Source organism: Chlamydomonas reinhardtii, chromosome 17 (assembly GCF_000002595.2).
Source record: "Chlamydomonas reinhardtii strain CC-503 cw92 mt+ chromosome 17, whole genome shotgun sequence".
In the NCBI taxonomy this organism is placed as follows: Eukaryota; Viridiplantae; Chlorophyta; class Chlorophyceae; order Chlamydomonadales; family Chlamydomonadaceae; genus Chlamydomonas; species Chlamydomonas reinhardtii.
The window spans coordinates 6,774,458-6,788,181 of record NC_057020.1 but is presented as its reverse complement, the minus strand read 5'-3'; the positions used below and the strand labels follow the sequence as shown (position 1 = coordinate 6,788,181).

The following is a 13,724-nucleotide window of genomic DNA, read 5'->3' as shown; positions in this document are numbered from 1 at the left end:
CCCTCCCCGCCCCCTTCCACCACCCACTCCACTACCCCCTCCACAACCGCACCTACGCCACTCCTCCCCCCCCCCCCGCGCCCCCCGCCCTGTGCCCCCCACCCCCGCGCCCACCTCCAGCAGCTCCCAACAGTGGTCTGCGCGGTAGGGCAGGTCCACAATGTCCTCAATCTCCGACAGCACCTGTGGGAGTTGTGTGCGTGTATGTGTGTGTGTGTGTGTGTTAGAGGGATGTTGGTTTGTATAAGGAAGGGAAAGGGGGTTATGCAGGCAGGCTAGGGAAAGAGTAGTGCGGAGTTAGGGTTGACCATGCCCAGTGAGCCACAAGAAACACGAAGGGACGGCGGTGCGGCAGGGCGGAGCAGGCACTGATGCACCGCAAGCGCGGTGCGAGCTGCAGGCGCCCCCCCCCCCCAGCACACAACGCCGCCGCCACTCACCTTCTTGACGTTGCCGTGTGTGAGCGCCAGCAGCTTGATCTTGTCGTGGTGGTGGACCAGGTCTGCACACTCGGCACACAGCCTGGACCGGCAGCCCGCCACACAGCACAGCGCGCGAGGGTTTCTTCTTTGAGGCATGCGGTGCCAGCACGGGGCACATTTGGGGCTCACTCCCTTCGATTACTGCCTCATTTGTGAGCTGCCTTCACCCCCGCCTCCACCACCCCCGCCGCTGCCCGCACCGCACCATCCGCCTGCCCGTGCAAACCCCTCCCCTCTCCCGCGCCCGAATGCAGTAGCGGCTGTGGTCCTAGCACGGCAGCCCGTCGGCACGGCAGCACGTCAGCCCGGCAGCACGTCAGCCCGTCAGCACGTCGGCCCGGCAGCACGTCGGCACGTCAGCCCGTCAGCCCGCACGCACTTGTCGATGCGGTCCAGCGCCGCCTGCAGCTTTGTGATGTGGCGGTGCGCCCGCTCCAGCAAGTCCATGCCCAGGCGGGTCGCCTCAACCTGGCGTGTGTGTGTGTGTGTGTGTGTGTGTGTGTGTGTGTGTGTGTGTGTGTTAAAGAGCACAAGGAAAACATTACGCGTAGGACTGTGTGTGTGTGTGTGTGTGTGTGTGTGTGTGTGTGTGTGTGTGTGTGTGTGTGTGTGTGTGTGTGTGTTAAAAAACGAAACGAAAGCCCGCCCAATGACGCGACGGAGTTACTTACCGATACCCACCATTTTACCGAGCGTCGCGTGACTGTCGTGACCCAGGTAGTCATACTTACCCGCGATAAGCCTGGAACCCCACGGGCGACCATTCGGCCTGACCCCGCGATGCACCTGTATGCGTCCATGCTCCGCACCCTGGGCGCGCTAAACAACGTTTACCCAGCACGCCTAATTCCCGGATTCCCGCCCGCTGGTCGTAGTCGAGCTCACCTATAGGCAAAGGTGGAAGCATGGGCATAGGGCGGCAGCGAGGAAGTGTCACGGGCATGTGAATGGCAACGGCGATAAGAGAGGCGGCGTGCAGCAGACAAGCTAGGTATCACGCGTCCCAAATCCCGCCCACTAAGTACAATAACACTATTGGAAGAGGGCGAGTTAGCGGTGGCACTGCGACTAAACGGGGTCGAGGCTGCATGGGGGACGTGGCGGGCGGCGGTTGCAGCGTTTCCAGACGCGTGTCAAGCTGGTGTGTGTGCGTGTGACGTGTGTGCGCCGTGGGCTGGCGGGAGCTGGCCTCCCGCTCCCCACTCCACGGCGGCACCGAGGCTAGGCATGCTCGCGGCCGCAGTGGCCGCGTCGGCTGTTCGTGACGAGCTGGTGTGTGTGTGTGTGTGTGTGTGTGTGTGTGTGTGTGTGTGTGTGTGTGTGTGTGTGTGTGTGTGTGTGTGTGTGTGTGTGTGTGTGTGTGTGTGTGTGTGTGTGTGTGTGTGTGTGTGTGTGTGTGCGTTTGGGAGCGCGGCGCGGCATGTGTGCTTGGGAGCCCATGATGTTACGGGAAGGGGGCTGGGTTTGGAGGCTGAGTTTGTAAAAGCGGCACGCAGCACCCGATGGCCTTCCACCGGGCCTGCCAGCGTGGCCTTCCCGCCCACCCCCACCCGCCCCGCTCCCTGCCCCGGCCTCCGTTGCCTGTTTCCTTCTTACATGCAACACTCCCACACCCGTTCGCCCAGGTTTTCCAATTCCCGCACCTGCGACTGCACCATAGCGCTGAGGGTGGCCTTCGCGCTCCGGTGCCGCGACTCATACTCGGTCGTGATGTCAGCCAGGCGCGAAAGGTCCTCGGGGTGCTGTAGCAGCTTTATCACTTCTATCAGGCCCTGCTCCTTGGCGGACAGAGCCTGGAGTTTCGTGCGCGACATTTCAGGGGTGCGCGGGGCGTCAAAGCAAGAGTACAGGGGTGTGCGCGAGTTGCAAGGGGCACGGACAGGGAGCCCACACACGCCTTGCGCCGAGGGCCTGGGTCGCCCGAAGCCCAGACTCGCCTGCTCTGCTAAGTCAGTTGTTTCCGCCATCCTTAAAGATACCGAGGGGCCAGGGTCCCCAAAGCGCCACTTGGCCCTGGCCCCAAGCCCTAACACAGCGCAGCGTAGGTAGAATACCTGAAATGTCACGATATGATATACTAACACATTGTAATGTGAAGGTGAGGTCTATCGGTCAAAAGCCAGAATAAAGTCAAAGCGCGCTGAGGCGAGAGACGACGACTGCAATCGGTGCTTTTGGAAAACAGCAGTAAGTATTATAATATGAGCATTCTAGCCAAGTACACGTGCATGGATGTGCTGGCGCGCGACTCCAGCCTGGACTTCAGCTCGCCGCCCGAGCCACGGCAAATCCCGTGCGAATGCCCCGAGTCCCCTCATGCCCATGCCTCATGCTGTAAGAAGAACGCCCTCAGGCGCCCACCCCCGGAGCCCATCTTCAGGGGCTGTTACTGGTAGGGATAGTGCAGTGCCGCTTCAACTGCAACTAGGTCACCACCGGTGTGCACCTGTGTGCAGAACATGCGCTAGCCACACCCCCCGGACACTGCTTCTCACGACCCAGTCCACCCCTCTGGTCTTACTTGTACTAGGAAATCATCAGTATGTGCGCTGACAACACCATTCTCTGGAAACGCCTTACGGCGCGGGAGGAAGGGGCCAGCTTACAGCAGGAAAAAGAATCAAGGGGCGCTTAAAGCCCCGACTTTGCCGTGTGCCGTGGCGGTGGCTCGGCATGTGTTCGCCCCCTTGCACAGTGCACTGCCCCTTGCAAGCATGTTTCGTTTTGCGCACGAGGCGCAACTCGCCTGCTGTTTGCAGCACACCATCACAACAGTCTTATGCACGCCCGGTCGAAACGGAAACACAGACCCACACACACCACAACACGCAATGAAAGCAAAAACGTTGATAGGTCCCATAGTCGTGCATGGGGGCCGGGCAGTGCGAGTGCCGGAGACAGGAAGATTCCAGGCCCGCGCCCCTCCGGAATCTGCGCCAAGCTTACCTGACGCACCGCCTCGACATCCCTCCGGTCTACGTAACGGTGGGCCGGTCTACGTAACTGTGGGCCGGTAACGGTAAGGTTTGTATCCCTTGAGTGCAACCCACCCAAATAAGCACATACATACACGCGAGCACACAAACCCAAACACCGTTTCCCAGCTACTCTTCTCTCTTAGCATGTCCTGGTCTGATCCAAATGCCTTTGTCAGCAAAATCATCCCGCGCGCAATCCTGCCCTCTGCGGCCGTGGCGTGGGGCTAATTATGGCGAAACCTATGCGCTCTACAACACCCTTCAGGAAATCGGACAGACAGCGAGTGCCGCCGGCAAGGGTGTACGGCCTACCACTCCAGCGCTGCACCGCCTGCTGCTTCCTCGACAAGGCATTCTACGCGTACCTCCTTCATGCCTCATCCATACTGGCACCTTGCCCCCACATGTTGCAGACGCAACACGCACACACATACTAACCACGGCAGCACCACTCACGGTGCCGAAGCCACTCGGTGTTTGTACCTAACTGGAATGCATTGGCATGTCGGCACACGCACACACACGGAGCCATTGACGGCAGGACCTGCACGGCCTTGGGCTCGCGCTTGGGTGCAATATCGCAGCCGTGCAACCTACGTGCCAGGCAGGCAGCGCTGGTCTGTTAGCCGCCACACGTTGCCCCCGGGCACCTCAAGTGCTGTTATCTCGCGCATATATCTTCTCTTAGAAACGTCTGTCCCACCCGGCGCGGCATGCGGAGGAGACGATCATTAGCCCGGTATCCACGGGTAGGGCGAGCTCCCACGGGCAGAGCGCACGGCACTGCCCATGCGAGCAGCATCACACGGCCGGCCACAGAGTTGGAAGCGGCTGGGAGGTGGAGCCCTGCCACCCTAACCCAGCACCGCGCCCCATCCACGCAGCACACATGCGCAGCAGCATAAGTGACGGCCGCTGCACGCTTGGGAACCAAGGACCACGCGCGAAGTATGATGTCGGTGCGCGCTGTCGCTCAGCACCCATCACATGCGCCGCTGCGCGGCAGAGTGCTCTGCCAAGCCGCATGGCATCGCCTTTGCACCACGGGTGTGCGCTCGCTTGCCGCTGCTCCCGCTCTTATCTCCAGGGCTGGCACGGCCCGTATTCAGGCGCTGCCGCGCCTGCTGCACCCGGCGCGCTGCTGGGGCTGGCGAAGCTGTCCACGCTGCCGCCCCCGCCGCGGTGTCGCTGTGAGCCACACATGCTCAAGCCACCCGCACGTGCTCATGCGCGGGCCCTGAAGAACTCGTAGTCGGGCACCCGCAGCCGCACCTCCTCCGCGCCGTGCTGCCCCAGCACCTTGAGGTTCAGGCCACGAGCCAGCCGATCCGCGTTACCCTGCAGGTGAGCGGGGGTGGGTGGGGGTTGCATTCATGATCAGTGGAGGTGGGTGAGTGTGCGTAAGGGGATGGCGGCGCCTTTGTTAAAGACATGCTGCTAAACACACCACAGGGTACGATTGGGGCCTGGGTCCATGCGATGCCGCCCAGCCATGCCTGGCAGTGGCGTGTCGCGCTGACCCTGTCCTCGCCCCCAACCCCAACCCAACCATCCCTTCCTGTCTGCTCCCATAGCTCTCTCTCACTGCGCCTCATAATGTTAGACGACACAAAACGCCCCATCCCCCCGCCCCGCCTAAAACCCTCGCCGCCCACCTGCAGCTGGTTGAGCAGGTGCTGGTACCACATGTCCGTGCCAGCGCCGTGCCGCCCGCCGCGCGGCGGCCGCTGTGTGGGCGACGCCGCCATGCTGCCGCCCGGGCCGGACGGCGGCGGCGGCGGCGGGCCGTGCGCCCCGCCGCCGCCCGCCATCTGGGCCGCTGCCGCGGACTCGTCCAGCGGCTCCATCCAGCGCTCCCCCTGCATGTTGTACCAGATCAGGCCCACCACCTGCGCAGCAGCCCGGGTGGGGAGGGTCCAGGCATGGCTGGTCAGTTTGGGACATGGCGGCAATGGACAGGCGTGGCATTGCGCAGACGCGGCCGGGTCAGAGGTGACGCGAACAAGGAGCAATCCGGCGTCGGGGAGTAACGAATACGCGCTATCTAGCCTATCTCTCCTTTGTCTGCATCAGGACCCATTCCGAGATAGCCTGCTCCCAGGTCCACACGCAGCGCCCTGTCCCCGGCGCCACACCTCAACACCAGCCTTCTCGAAACTGATGGAACGAACTCAATAGGATCGCCAACGGCCCCCCCCCTTCACCCATTTCCCATGTCCCCTCCCACCCAATGCTACAACCCTCCCGCCCAATGCTACACCCCTCCCATCCCTCCCGCTCCTCCGCCGCGCTCACCGGCAACGTGAGGTGGCTGTAGGGCCCCAGCTGCCCCATGGCCAGGCGCTCGTGCACGTTGCGCATCGACTCCACCAGCGGCCCGAAGGAGTGGAAGGTCAGGAAGCGCGCATACAGCGGCGCGTCCGGGATGCGGTACACAGGGTACCAGGCCACCGCGAACCAGGAGGCGGGGTGCAGATCCAGGAGCCGCATGTCGTACAGCAGCCTGGATCCAGCGGGATCCGCGGCGGCGGCGCCAGAGCTGGAGGCGGTGGAGGCGGCGGGTGAGCCTCCGGCTGCGCTGGTGGCGGCGGCTGCGCCGCCGGAGGCGGGGCCGGCCGGGCTGTCGGCTGCGGAGGAGGCTGCCGAGGCAGCGCCTGCGGTAGCCTCGCCGCCGCTACTGGCCACAGACGGCGCCTTTTTTGTGGGCGCAGGCGTCTTCACGGCCGCTGCATCGCTCTCGGCGTCCGCGCTCGGCTCGGCACCTGCGGATGAAGCTGCGCCGGGCTCGGCGGCCTCCGCTGCAGCGCCAGGCTGCGCCTGCTGCTGACGAGCCTGTTCGGGGCTTGCGGCCTTGGAGGCCTCTGCCGCTTTGCCAACCTCGGCAGCCACCTCGCCGGCAGCCGTCCCGCCCTCCTCGCCTTCTGCCGCGCTTGCTGACCCAGCCGCTGCAGCTGCCTCGTCCGACCCTGCAGGACCATTCATCTCCCGCTCAGCTGGGCTGGGGCCTGCCTGCGGCGCTGCCGCCGCGGCGGCCTCAGCGCCGCTGCCATCTGTGCTCCCCGGGCTGCCTACACCGGGCGCCGCCGCGGAAGCGGCAGCCGCGGCGGCTGCCGCCTGGGCCTGCGCCGCGGCTGCCTTGGCCGCCATCGCGGTGGACAGCGCCTCAATTTGGTCGTACAGCGGGAGGCGGTTGAAGGGCAGCTCGTGTTCAAAGTACTCGAACTTGAGGTGCATGTGGCGCGGCCAGCCGCAGCTGTCCTCACTGACGTACAGGCGGTTGGTGCCGCCCACGTCACCGGGACCGGCCTTGGTGAATATCTGGATGGCTGACAGGTAGGGCACGAAGTAGGAGTTGGAGGCGCCGCGGTGGCCGCCCAGCGTGAACACCTCCCTGTGAGCGGCGGTGGGGGCGGCACCATGGGGTGGCAGTGGGGTTCAGTGGGGTTCAGGATGAGGGGCGGAAGTTGGTCACGCTTTAGGGTGTGGGTGAGGGCGAGAGCATGGGGCCCAGTGCAAGACACGGGATCCTGCAGCAACACAACCCCAGCAACACAACCCCAGCCTTGTCGAAGTGGCCTTGCAAAGCTCGGCCGTTTTCCGGAAAGGGTCTCGGGTGTGCCGGTACAACCGCCGTCACCAACAACACCCCTACAATGCTGCGTCAACCCCTACGCGTCAACCCCTAGCGTGCTTTTCGTCCATGCGTCGTCCAGCCGCAGGGCCCTCGCCGCCTCCACGACTCGCCCTTCCCCGTCCCCAGCCCCCTTCTTTGTCCATCCATCCTGCTGCCTCCCGCTGCCCCGCGCTCACCTGCCGTACAGGCTGGGCTCGAAGTAGAAGCTCCACAGGTCGCGCAGCCGCAGCTCCTGCAGCGCCTGCTGCAGCGGCTTGGCGGGGTCGCAGGCCAGCACCGGCTCCACCTGGCTGATGAAGCGGTCCAGGTCGCAGGAGCCCTTGGGGTCGGGCAGCGAGATGGTGTCGGGCGGCCCAGGCAGCATCCCCTCGCCGCCGTGCCCGTGGCGGCCGCCGCCGCCGTGCGGCCCCATGCCGGGGCCGCGCGAGGAGGGGCGGCTGCTGTCCGCCGAGCCGCCGTGGCCGCCGCCGCCAGGCTCGGCGAAGCGGTTGTTGCCGCCGCCGCCGCCGCCACCGCGGATAAACGGGTGCGAGCCGCTGCCGTGCTGACGCGTGTTGCCGCCCCCACCGCCGCCTCCGCCTGTGTTGAACGATCGGTTGTTGAAGCCGCCTTGCTGATTCGGCCCAGCCCCTTGCCCCGAACCGCCCCCACCACCGCCACCGCCACCGCCTGGCATGGGCCCGGCTGCTCCTGCCTGGCCGTTGAAGCTGGTGCGGCCGCCGCGGTAGGAGGCGTCGCGCCCCGCCGCGCCGCCCTCACCGCGCCGCCCTCCGTCACCGTTGCGCCCGCCACCGCCGCCGCCGCCGCCACCGCCGCCTCCTTGCTGTGAACCCAGGATGTTGCCCTGGCTCTGCACTCGCGGCGGCGGCGGGCCCACGCGCTCCACAGGCGGCTGCGCCACCGCCGACGACGGCTCGCTGCGTGTCGACGGCACCACAACGCCGTCCCACGCAACGCCACCAGCCGCGGCCGCGTCGCCCGCGCCCGCGCTCATGGGCGCTTGATGCTGCTGCTGCGAGGCTGCGAGGGAGGGCAGCGGCGCGTGTATGGGCGGCGGCATGAGCGTGTGACCTAGCCCAACGTCGTCTGCGACGTCGCCAGGCCCAGCGCCGGCCACGTCCGTCGGCAACTCCGACGCCGCAAGGCCATGTTGCCCCAGCCCTTGCGGCACGTGGTGCCCCTGATGCTGGTGGTGGTGGTGGTGCTGCTGTTGCTGCTGCGCCGCAGCTGCGGCGGCCGTTTGTTGCAAGATGTGTTGCTGCAGCAGCTGCTGCTGTGCGTGCATGATCTGCGCCTGCACTGCCTGCGCCTGCGCGGCTTGCTGCTGCTGTTGCTGCTGCTGCGTTGGCCCGGCCTGGTGCGGGTACATGTTCGAGTGCTGCTGCTGCTGCTGCTGCTGCCAGCCGTAGCCGCCTGCGCCGCCGGTAGCGCCGCCACTGCCGCTGTTGCCGCCACCGCCGTGCTGCCCGTGTTGCTGCGCCATCAGCAGCTGCTGCAGCAGCGCCACGTCCATGCCGTTGGGGTACCCGGGCCCACCTGGGCCACCGTGCCCCGGGCCGCCGCCGCCGCCGCCGCCGCCACCATACACGGGCGGCGACGTGCCGGCGGAGGGGCTGTGGCCCTGGGGCGAGAAGGCGCCTAGGAAGGGCAGCAGCTGCGGCGGGAGGAGCCCGGCTGGGTCGAGCACCTCGCCGTTGCGGAGCTTGCCGTTGGGCATGGGCGGGTGCCCGGCGTGGCCGCCGTGGTGCAGCTGCTGCGGGCCGGGTGGGTGCATGGCGGGCATGGCGGGGTGCGGGTACGCGCCGGCCGGATGCGGCTCCGCGGGCGCGCCCTTGCCGGCATGTGGCTGCTGCGCCTGCGGCGGCGAGGACGACGACGCGGAGGACGATGACTGCCAAGGGGTGCCGTTCGCCTGGGGCGGCGCCCGTGGTGGCTGCTGCTGCAACTGCGAGGCCGCAGGCGCCGAGGGCGCGGCTCTGGAGCCAGTCTGCGGCGAGACCAACGCTGCTGGTGCTGGTGCCGCGGGGCGGCCGCTGCCTGTCGCGGCTGGCGACGCAACGTCAACGCTGGGGACGGCCGCGGATGCGCGCGCGCACGGATCTGCGGGCGCGGCTACCGAAAGGACAGGCGCCGTAGCAGAGACCGCGGCGCCTGAGAACGGCTGCTGGTCTTGCAAGGTGCAGGAGTCCGAGGCCGGTTCGCCTTCGCAGCACCCGCTGGTGCAAGCCGCGGCGATACCCTGCCGCGTTGCAGTAGCGTTCAAGTCGCCGCCGCAATGCCCAGGCACTGAACTTGGCGCGCGCTTCTCCGAGCCGCCGCTGGCGCTGCTCTCAGGTATCAACTTGACCGTCGGCTTGGGCTCGGCCGGCGGACAGCCGCCGGCCTGCTGCTGCTGCTGATGCTGCTGCTGCTTGCCGCCCTTGCGCGGCCCCTGCGGCTCGTTGGCATGCGCGGGCTTGTCGCTGGCGCCTGCTGCGGCCGCCGCCGGCGCACAGCCGCCGCCCTCCGCCTGCGACCGTGGCCCTGTGGTGTCACGGTCGCTGAGGCTACCGGACGCCATCACCCGCACATCCTCCCCAATCATCGGCGGCGACTGCACGTCGGCAGCGACCGCCAGGGCCTCGCCCTCCGAGACCTCAGACTCGCGCTTGGCCTTCTGCTTGCGCGCCGCCTTGTCGCCTTGCCCGCCCTGGTCCGCGCCGCTGCGTTCTCGTCCCGGACCCTCGCGATCGCCGCCGTTCCCACTGCCGCTGCCGCTGCCACCACTGCCGCCGCTTGCCCCGGTCCCCCGACCGGCGCCGCCGCCGAGGCCGCCACCTTGCGGACCGCGGCCACCCGCGCCGTCCGCTTCGCCGTCACTGCCGTGCGAATCACCTCCTGCGCCGCCGCTGGTGCCTGACTGCGAGCCCGGCTGCTGTCGGCCGCTCGAACCCCCTGTCAAGCAATGAAAGCAAGGCCTCAGTCAGAGCTAGAGCAGGCGAACATTGGATTAGCCCATGCATGCCCCCGTGCATGGCCTCCTGCCCGCTAGACCGCGGCGTGCCCCAACTGTGGATTATTACCGATGCATTGACCCACCTGTTGGTGACCCCGAAGCAGAGGCGACGCCATTCGGCATCGCTACACCTGCTGTCACGGGTCCGCCTGCCGGCGGTGCAGGCGCACCCCCCTCGGCCACTGGCGGCCCGCCAGCAGCCGCTGTCGGCGGCTGCTCCAGCGCCTGTCCTTCCTCCGCGGCTTCTGGCCCCCCATCTGCTGTGCGCCTCCGCGCGACGTGCGCTTGTGGCACGGGCTGCGTCGCGGACGCAGTCGCCATAGCTACAGTCCCTTGCTCGGTGCTAGGTTGCTCCGCCGCGCTGCCGTTGACATCAACGGGCGCCTTCGGTACCACCAGTAGCTTCAGGATTACACGCTGCAGCCACGGAAGCTCCGCGCTGGTGTTAAACGTTAGCGCCAGCGACGATGCTGCCCACTCCTGGCCTGCGCGTTGAGGACCAGCCAGATCTATCGCGCGAAACAAGGCCAAAATAAGAATCTCGAACCAAGAACATACTAGGCAGTCCCGCCGGCGACAGGTTGTGGCAAGCGAATTCCCCCAATTCAACCCGCCACGGAGCCGCGCTCGACCCTGATCATCCCGCACCTGTCTCAAGCGTAAACTCCGCGTCACTACGAGCAAGAGGATGCCGGCTTTGGCTGTGCTTGCCCTCGCTCTCCTCCCAAGCCCGCCGTGCTTGGGCAAAATACTGTTGCCGCTGCACCTCCTGGCTGACGGCCGCCGCTGTCCGGCTTCCAGACCACTCCTGCCTACCGGGCAAGGCAATGACGCCCCCCTGCCCTCCAGTACGGGTAAGGAAAGTAGACAAGAAGAACGCAGATGTGGTCCGATAAGCTGCGTCCAACGGAATGCGCAGGTGCTGCTCCGGAGCTAGCTTGCAGTCAATCGATGGCTGCCAATAGTCGTAAATGAGCGACGCCCGCAGCGTGGACGGGCACTCGCTGTGCGAATCGAGCACCACGCGGGGCCGAACCAGGCGCCCAAGAGCGCGTGAGTCCTGATATATCACGCTCTGCACATAGGCAGCACAATAAAAGTGCTTAGAACGGCTATGCTTGGTCCCTGTCGACGTGCAATCGCCAGCACTCACCTGGCAGGACGAAAGCTCTGCTATCAAAGGAGACTGGTCGCTAGGAGGCTCAAGGCTAGCACTTGCTCCAAATACTAGGCGCTGAGCTGGTGAAGACCGGTCTTGCTCTTCTTCGCACAGAACCTACAGGAGGAACAGACGCGTAAGTGCACCTGTTTTACAGCATAAATCTTTGCAGTGTGCAGCTGCGCACCTGCGCTACTCCCGACGAGTCATTTCTGCATTTCTGCATTCTACACGTAAAGCGTCCATTTCGTGCTTAGGATAGTTGGTATTGATGTTCTCGTGTGTCGCCTATAGAGAGTACCAAGGGCAGCTTGGTGCGGGGAGGAAGATCGCCCCCTCCATCATGCAAGGACGTGTTAACAAGGCTGCAGCAGCGCATGCGCACCTTCTTCCAAACGCTAGATATGTGTTACGTTTCGTGCAATACAGGGGCTACATTTATGCCAGGAGGGCCACCAAGTCCCGATACCACTGCACCACGACGGCACGCTGCGAGGACGCTGCTCCTCTCCCGCGCCCCACAGGGCGGCTCCCTTGGCATTCCGATAACTCGCGCCGGCCCTTCGTTCAGACATTGCCGGCGCCCAGCGATCTACAGCACTGATCATTGTCCTTCGTTCACCGTGCAGATATGCGCCATTCCATAACGGTACTGATAGCGCCCACCCGCCCGTGCGTGCACGGCTGGCACGGCGGCCCGGGATAAGTCACCGCCAGCCTCCGGTGTTGAAGAGGTAGGGAAGCGCGCATGAACTGCTTGCCACCTTATAGCCACACGCACACATACATGTAGAGCTCCCGGAACCCCGAAGGGATGAAGTGCAAAACGATGTTGGGGAACCCGTTCGAGCACCCCACGCAGTGTTTCCCCATGTCGCCTTAAATAAGGATGATCCGTATCCGCATCTTGCTATTGGTATCCTGGTATGGTAGCAACACAAAATGCTGCTTTTGTGTACTCACCGCTCCACTGTGCGCGTCTGCAGCTGACGGTTGGCTACGGCAACGCCAGCACCGGCCACCAGTTCTGCATTAGCCGTCCCAGCCGCGGCCCGCACAAGGCAACGCAGCAGCTGCTGCCGCGCTGCGACGCGGCCAAGGTGGTCAACATCGACGAGTACTGCACCTCCAAGGTGAGCGTGGCCCCCCCATGTGAAGCATAAATACGCCATCCAAGTGATGCTGCTGGCCACGGGGCTCCTTCCTTCTTCGTTAAGGGAAGAGCCATGCTGTACCAGATAGATTTCGGAGCGTGGTGTGGCGTGGTGTGAGCGAACAAGACAAGTGTTCCCCGGTCACGGGAAAAGGGGCTGAGCCCACGCCACGTCCTACGTCTGAGGCCGAAGGTTCCGATACTAGCCTCATCTCCCGGACATAGCCGGGGTCGGTGTGTACAGGCACCGCCCGCCATATGTGCCCAGTTGCGCCCAGCTATCAAGCACTAGTGCAGCAGGCAGCAGGCCAACCAGACAGCAAGGAAAACACCCCTGCCGCTGCAGCCGACTGCCCGCTACGCCATGCTCGTCAGCACAGGTCGCTAACCAGACAACACCGGCAGGTCTCAACCTGCGCGCCGGCGCCGCTTTGAAGGCGGCGCCGCGCTGTCCTCCTCCACGTGGCCTCTGTGTATGACTTGTTCCGAGCAGGTCTGCTCCAACTGCGGCCTGCGGGCGATGCAGAAGCTCCATCCTGCCACACAACGGGACGCGGCGACGTGCTGTTCTAGAGTGCAACGGCTGCGGAACAGTCTGGTAAGTGGGGGTAGTATGAGTTCAGCCCTGGTAGTATGGGTGCAGCCCGGGTAGTATGGCTGCAGCCCGGGTACAGGGTGGACATGACAAGGGCGAGCAGGGTGGACAGGACAAGGGGCAGGGTGGACAGGAACCCAACCCTAAAACCCTAAAACCCTCCGTGCTAATGCCGTGTGGACTCCTACAGGAACCGCGACACCAACGCACATCCGCCTCATCACCGCCTACTGCCAGGAGGAGGGACTGCCGTGGCCGGCGGCGCTCACGCGCCCCGACCGCGGCGATGGAGGAGCAGCCGGCGGTGGCGGGGACGGCGGCGGCGGCGGTGGAGGAGGTGGACGCAGGCACGCGCCTGGCACAGCGGCACGAGCAGCGGCAAGGGGGACGGCGGCACGTGCTGCCACCGGTGCTGCCGCGGCAGCCGCGCGCTGTGCAGCTGGGCGGCGGCGCATATGGCTAGATAGGTAGTTCTATTTCTCGACGAGGGGAGGCCGCTTCGGCGGTCGATAGCCCCTTACACGCCGCCAGCTGACACCAAGTGTCGCAAACGCATTGGGCGAAGGCGGTCCTGTGTGGCCGCTCCGTGCGGGGGGGGCGCGGCGCCTGGACTGCGGGGGGGGGGGAGGCCGAGGGCCCCGCTAACCCCGAGACCAGGAGAACCTGAAGTGGCCGCGGATGCTGTAATCACCGACATCACATCACCAGCATATGCACCGCACCAGCAC

The 13,724-nt window shown here is 65.5% G+C and overlaps 3 protein-coding genes across 4 annotated transcripts in view; 1 reads left to right on the top strand and 2 right to left on the bottom strand.

Moving 5' to 3' along the window:
* CHLRE_17g744847v5 (uncharacterized protein) overlaps positions 1-2,660 on the bottom strand; it is a 13,062-nt gene extending 10,402 nt beyond the window's left edge. Inside the window, exons 1-5 of the mRNA XM_043072724.1 lie at positions 2,420-2,660; positions 2,126-2,275; positions 862-950; positions 441-522; positions 115-183 (exon numbers count right to left, since the gene is read on the bottom strand). Coding sequence (XP_042915183.1) covers positions 115-183; positions 441-522; positions 862-950; positions 2,126-2,275; positions 2,420-2,449 — 420 coding nt within the window. The 5' untranslated portion in view covers positions 2,450-2,660. The remainder of the gene's footprint in view (positions 1-114; positions 184-440; positions 523-861; positions 951-2,125; positions 2,276-2,419) is intronic.
* A 412-nt stretch (positions 2,661-3,072) lies between these two features.
* On the bottom strand, positions 3,073-11,530 carry CHLRE_17g744797v5 (uncharacterized protein). Its single transcript, XM_043072723.1, has 8 exons — positions 11,436-11,530; positions 11,243-11,365; positions 10,738-11,164; positions 10,173-10,574; positions 7,271-10,028; positions 5,756-6,851; positions 5,116-5,349; positions 3,073-4,798 (listed from the first exon to the last, which is right to left on the bottom strand). The coding sequence occupies exons 1-8, from the start codon at positions 11,472-11,474 to the stop codon at positions 4,685-4,687; spliced, it is 5,193 nt and encodes a 1,730-aa protein (XP_042915182.1). The 5' UTR covers positions 11,475-11,530; the 3' UTR covers positions 3,073-4,684.
* Positions 11,531-11,860: 330 nt separating this feature from the next.
* CHLRE_17g744747v5 (uncharacterized protein) lies at positions 11,861-13,695 on the top strand. 2 transcript variants are annotated; one of them, XM_043072722.1, is made up of 4 exons: positions 11,861-11,982; positions 12,235-12,381; positions 12,928-12,999; positions 13,187-13,695. In XM_043072722.1, the coding sequence occupies exon 4, from the start codon at positions 13,283-13,285 to the stop codon at positions 13,457-13,459; it is 177 nt and encodes a 58-aa protein (XP_042915181.1). In that variant the 5' UTR covers positions 11,861-11,982; positions 12,235-12,381; positions 12,928-12,999; positions 13,187-13,282; the 3' UTR covers positions 13,460-13,695. The 2 variants fall into 2 exon arrangements, with proteins under 2 accessions (XP_042915181.1, XP_042915180.1); XM_043072721.1 differs by having other exon boundaries at positions 11,901-11,982; positions 12,782-12,999.
* The last annotated feature ends 29 nt before the right edge of the window (positions 13,696-13,724 follow it).

What these genes read in the sequence shown, in the direction of transcription:
- CHLRE_17g744797v5 (XM_043072723.1), bottom strand. Translation starts at nt 11,474, where the DNA reads ATGCAGAAATGCAGAAATGACTCGTCGGGAGTAGCGCAG. An exon ending in ACTCGTCGGGAGTAGCGCAG is followed by an intron (nt 11,366 to 11,435) that starts GTGCGCAGCTGC and finishes TTCCTCCTGTAG; the next exon opens with GTTCTGTGCGAAGAAGAGCA. An exon ending in GGAGTTTACGCTTGAGACAG is followed by an intron (nt 10,575 to 10,737) that starts GTGCGGGATGAT and finishes CTCAACGCGCAG; the next exon opens with GCCAGGAGTGGGCAGCATCG.
- CHLRE_17g744747v5 (XM_043072721.1), top strand. Translation starts at nt 12,877, where the DNA reads ATGACTTGTTCCGAGCAGGTCTGCTCCAACTGCGGCCTGCGGGCGATG. An exon ending in AACGGCTGCGGAACAGTCTG is followed by an intron (nt 13,000 to 13,186) that starts GTAAGTGGGGGT and finishes GGACTCCTACAG; the next exon opens with GAACCGCGACACCAACGCAC.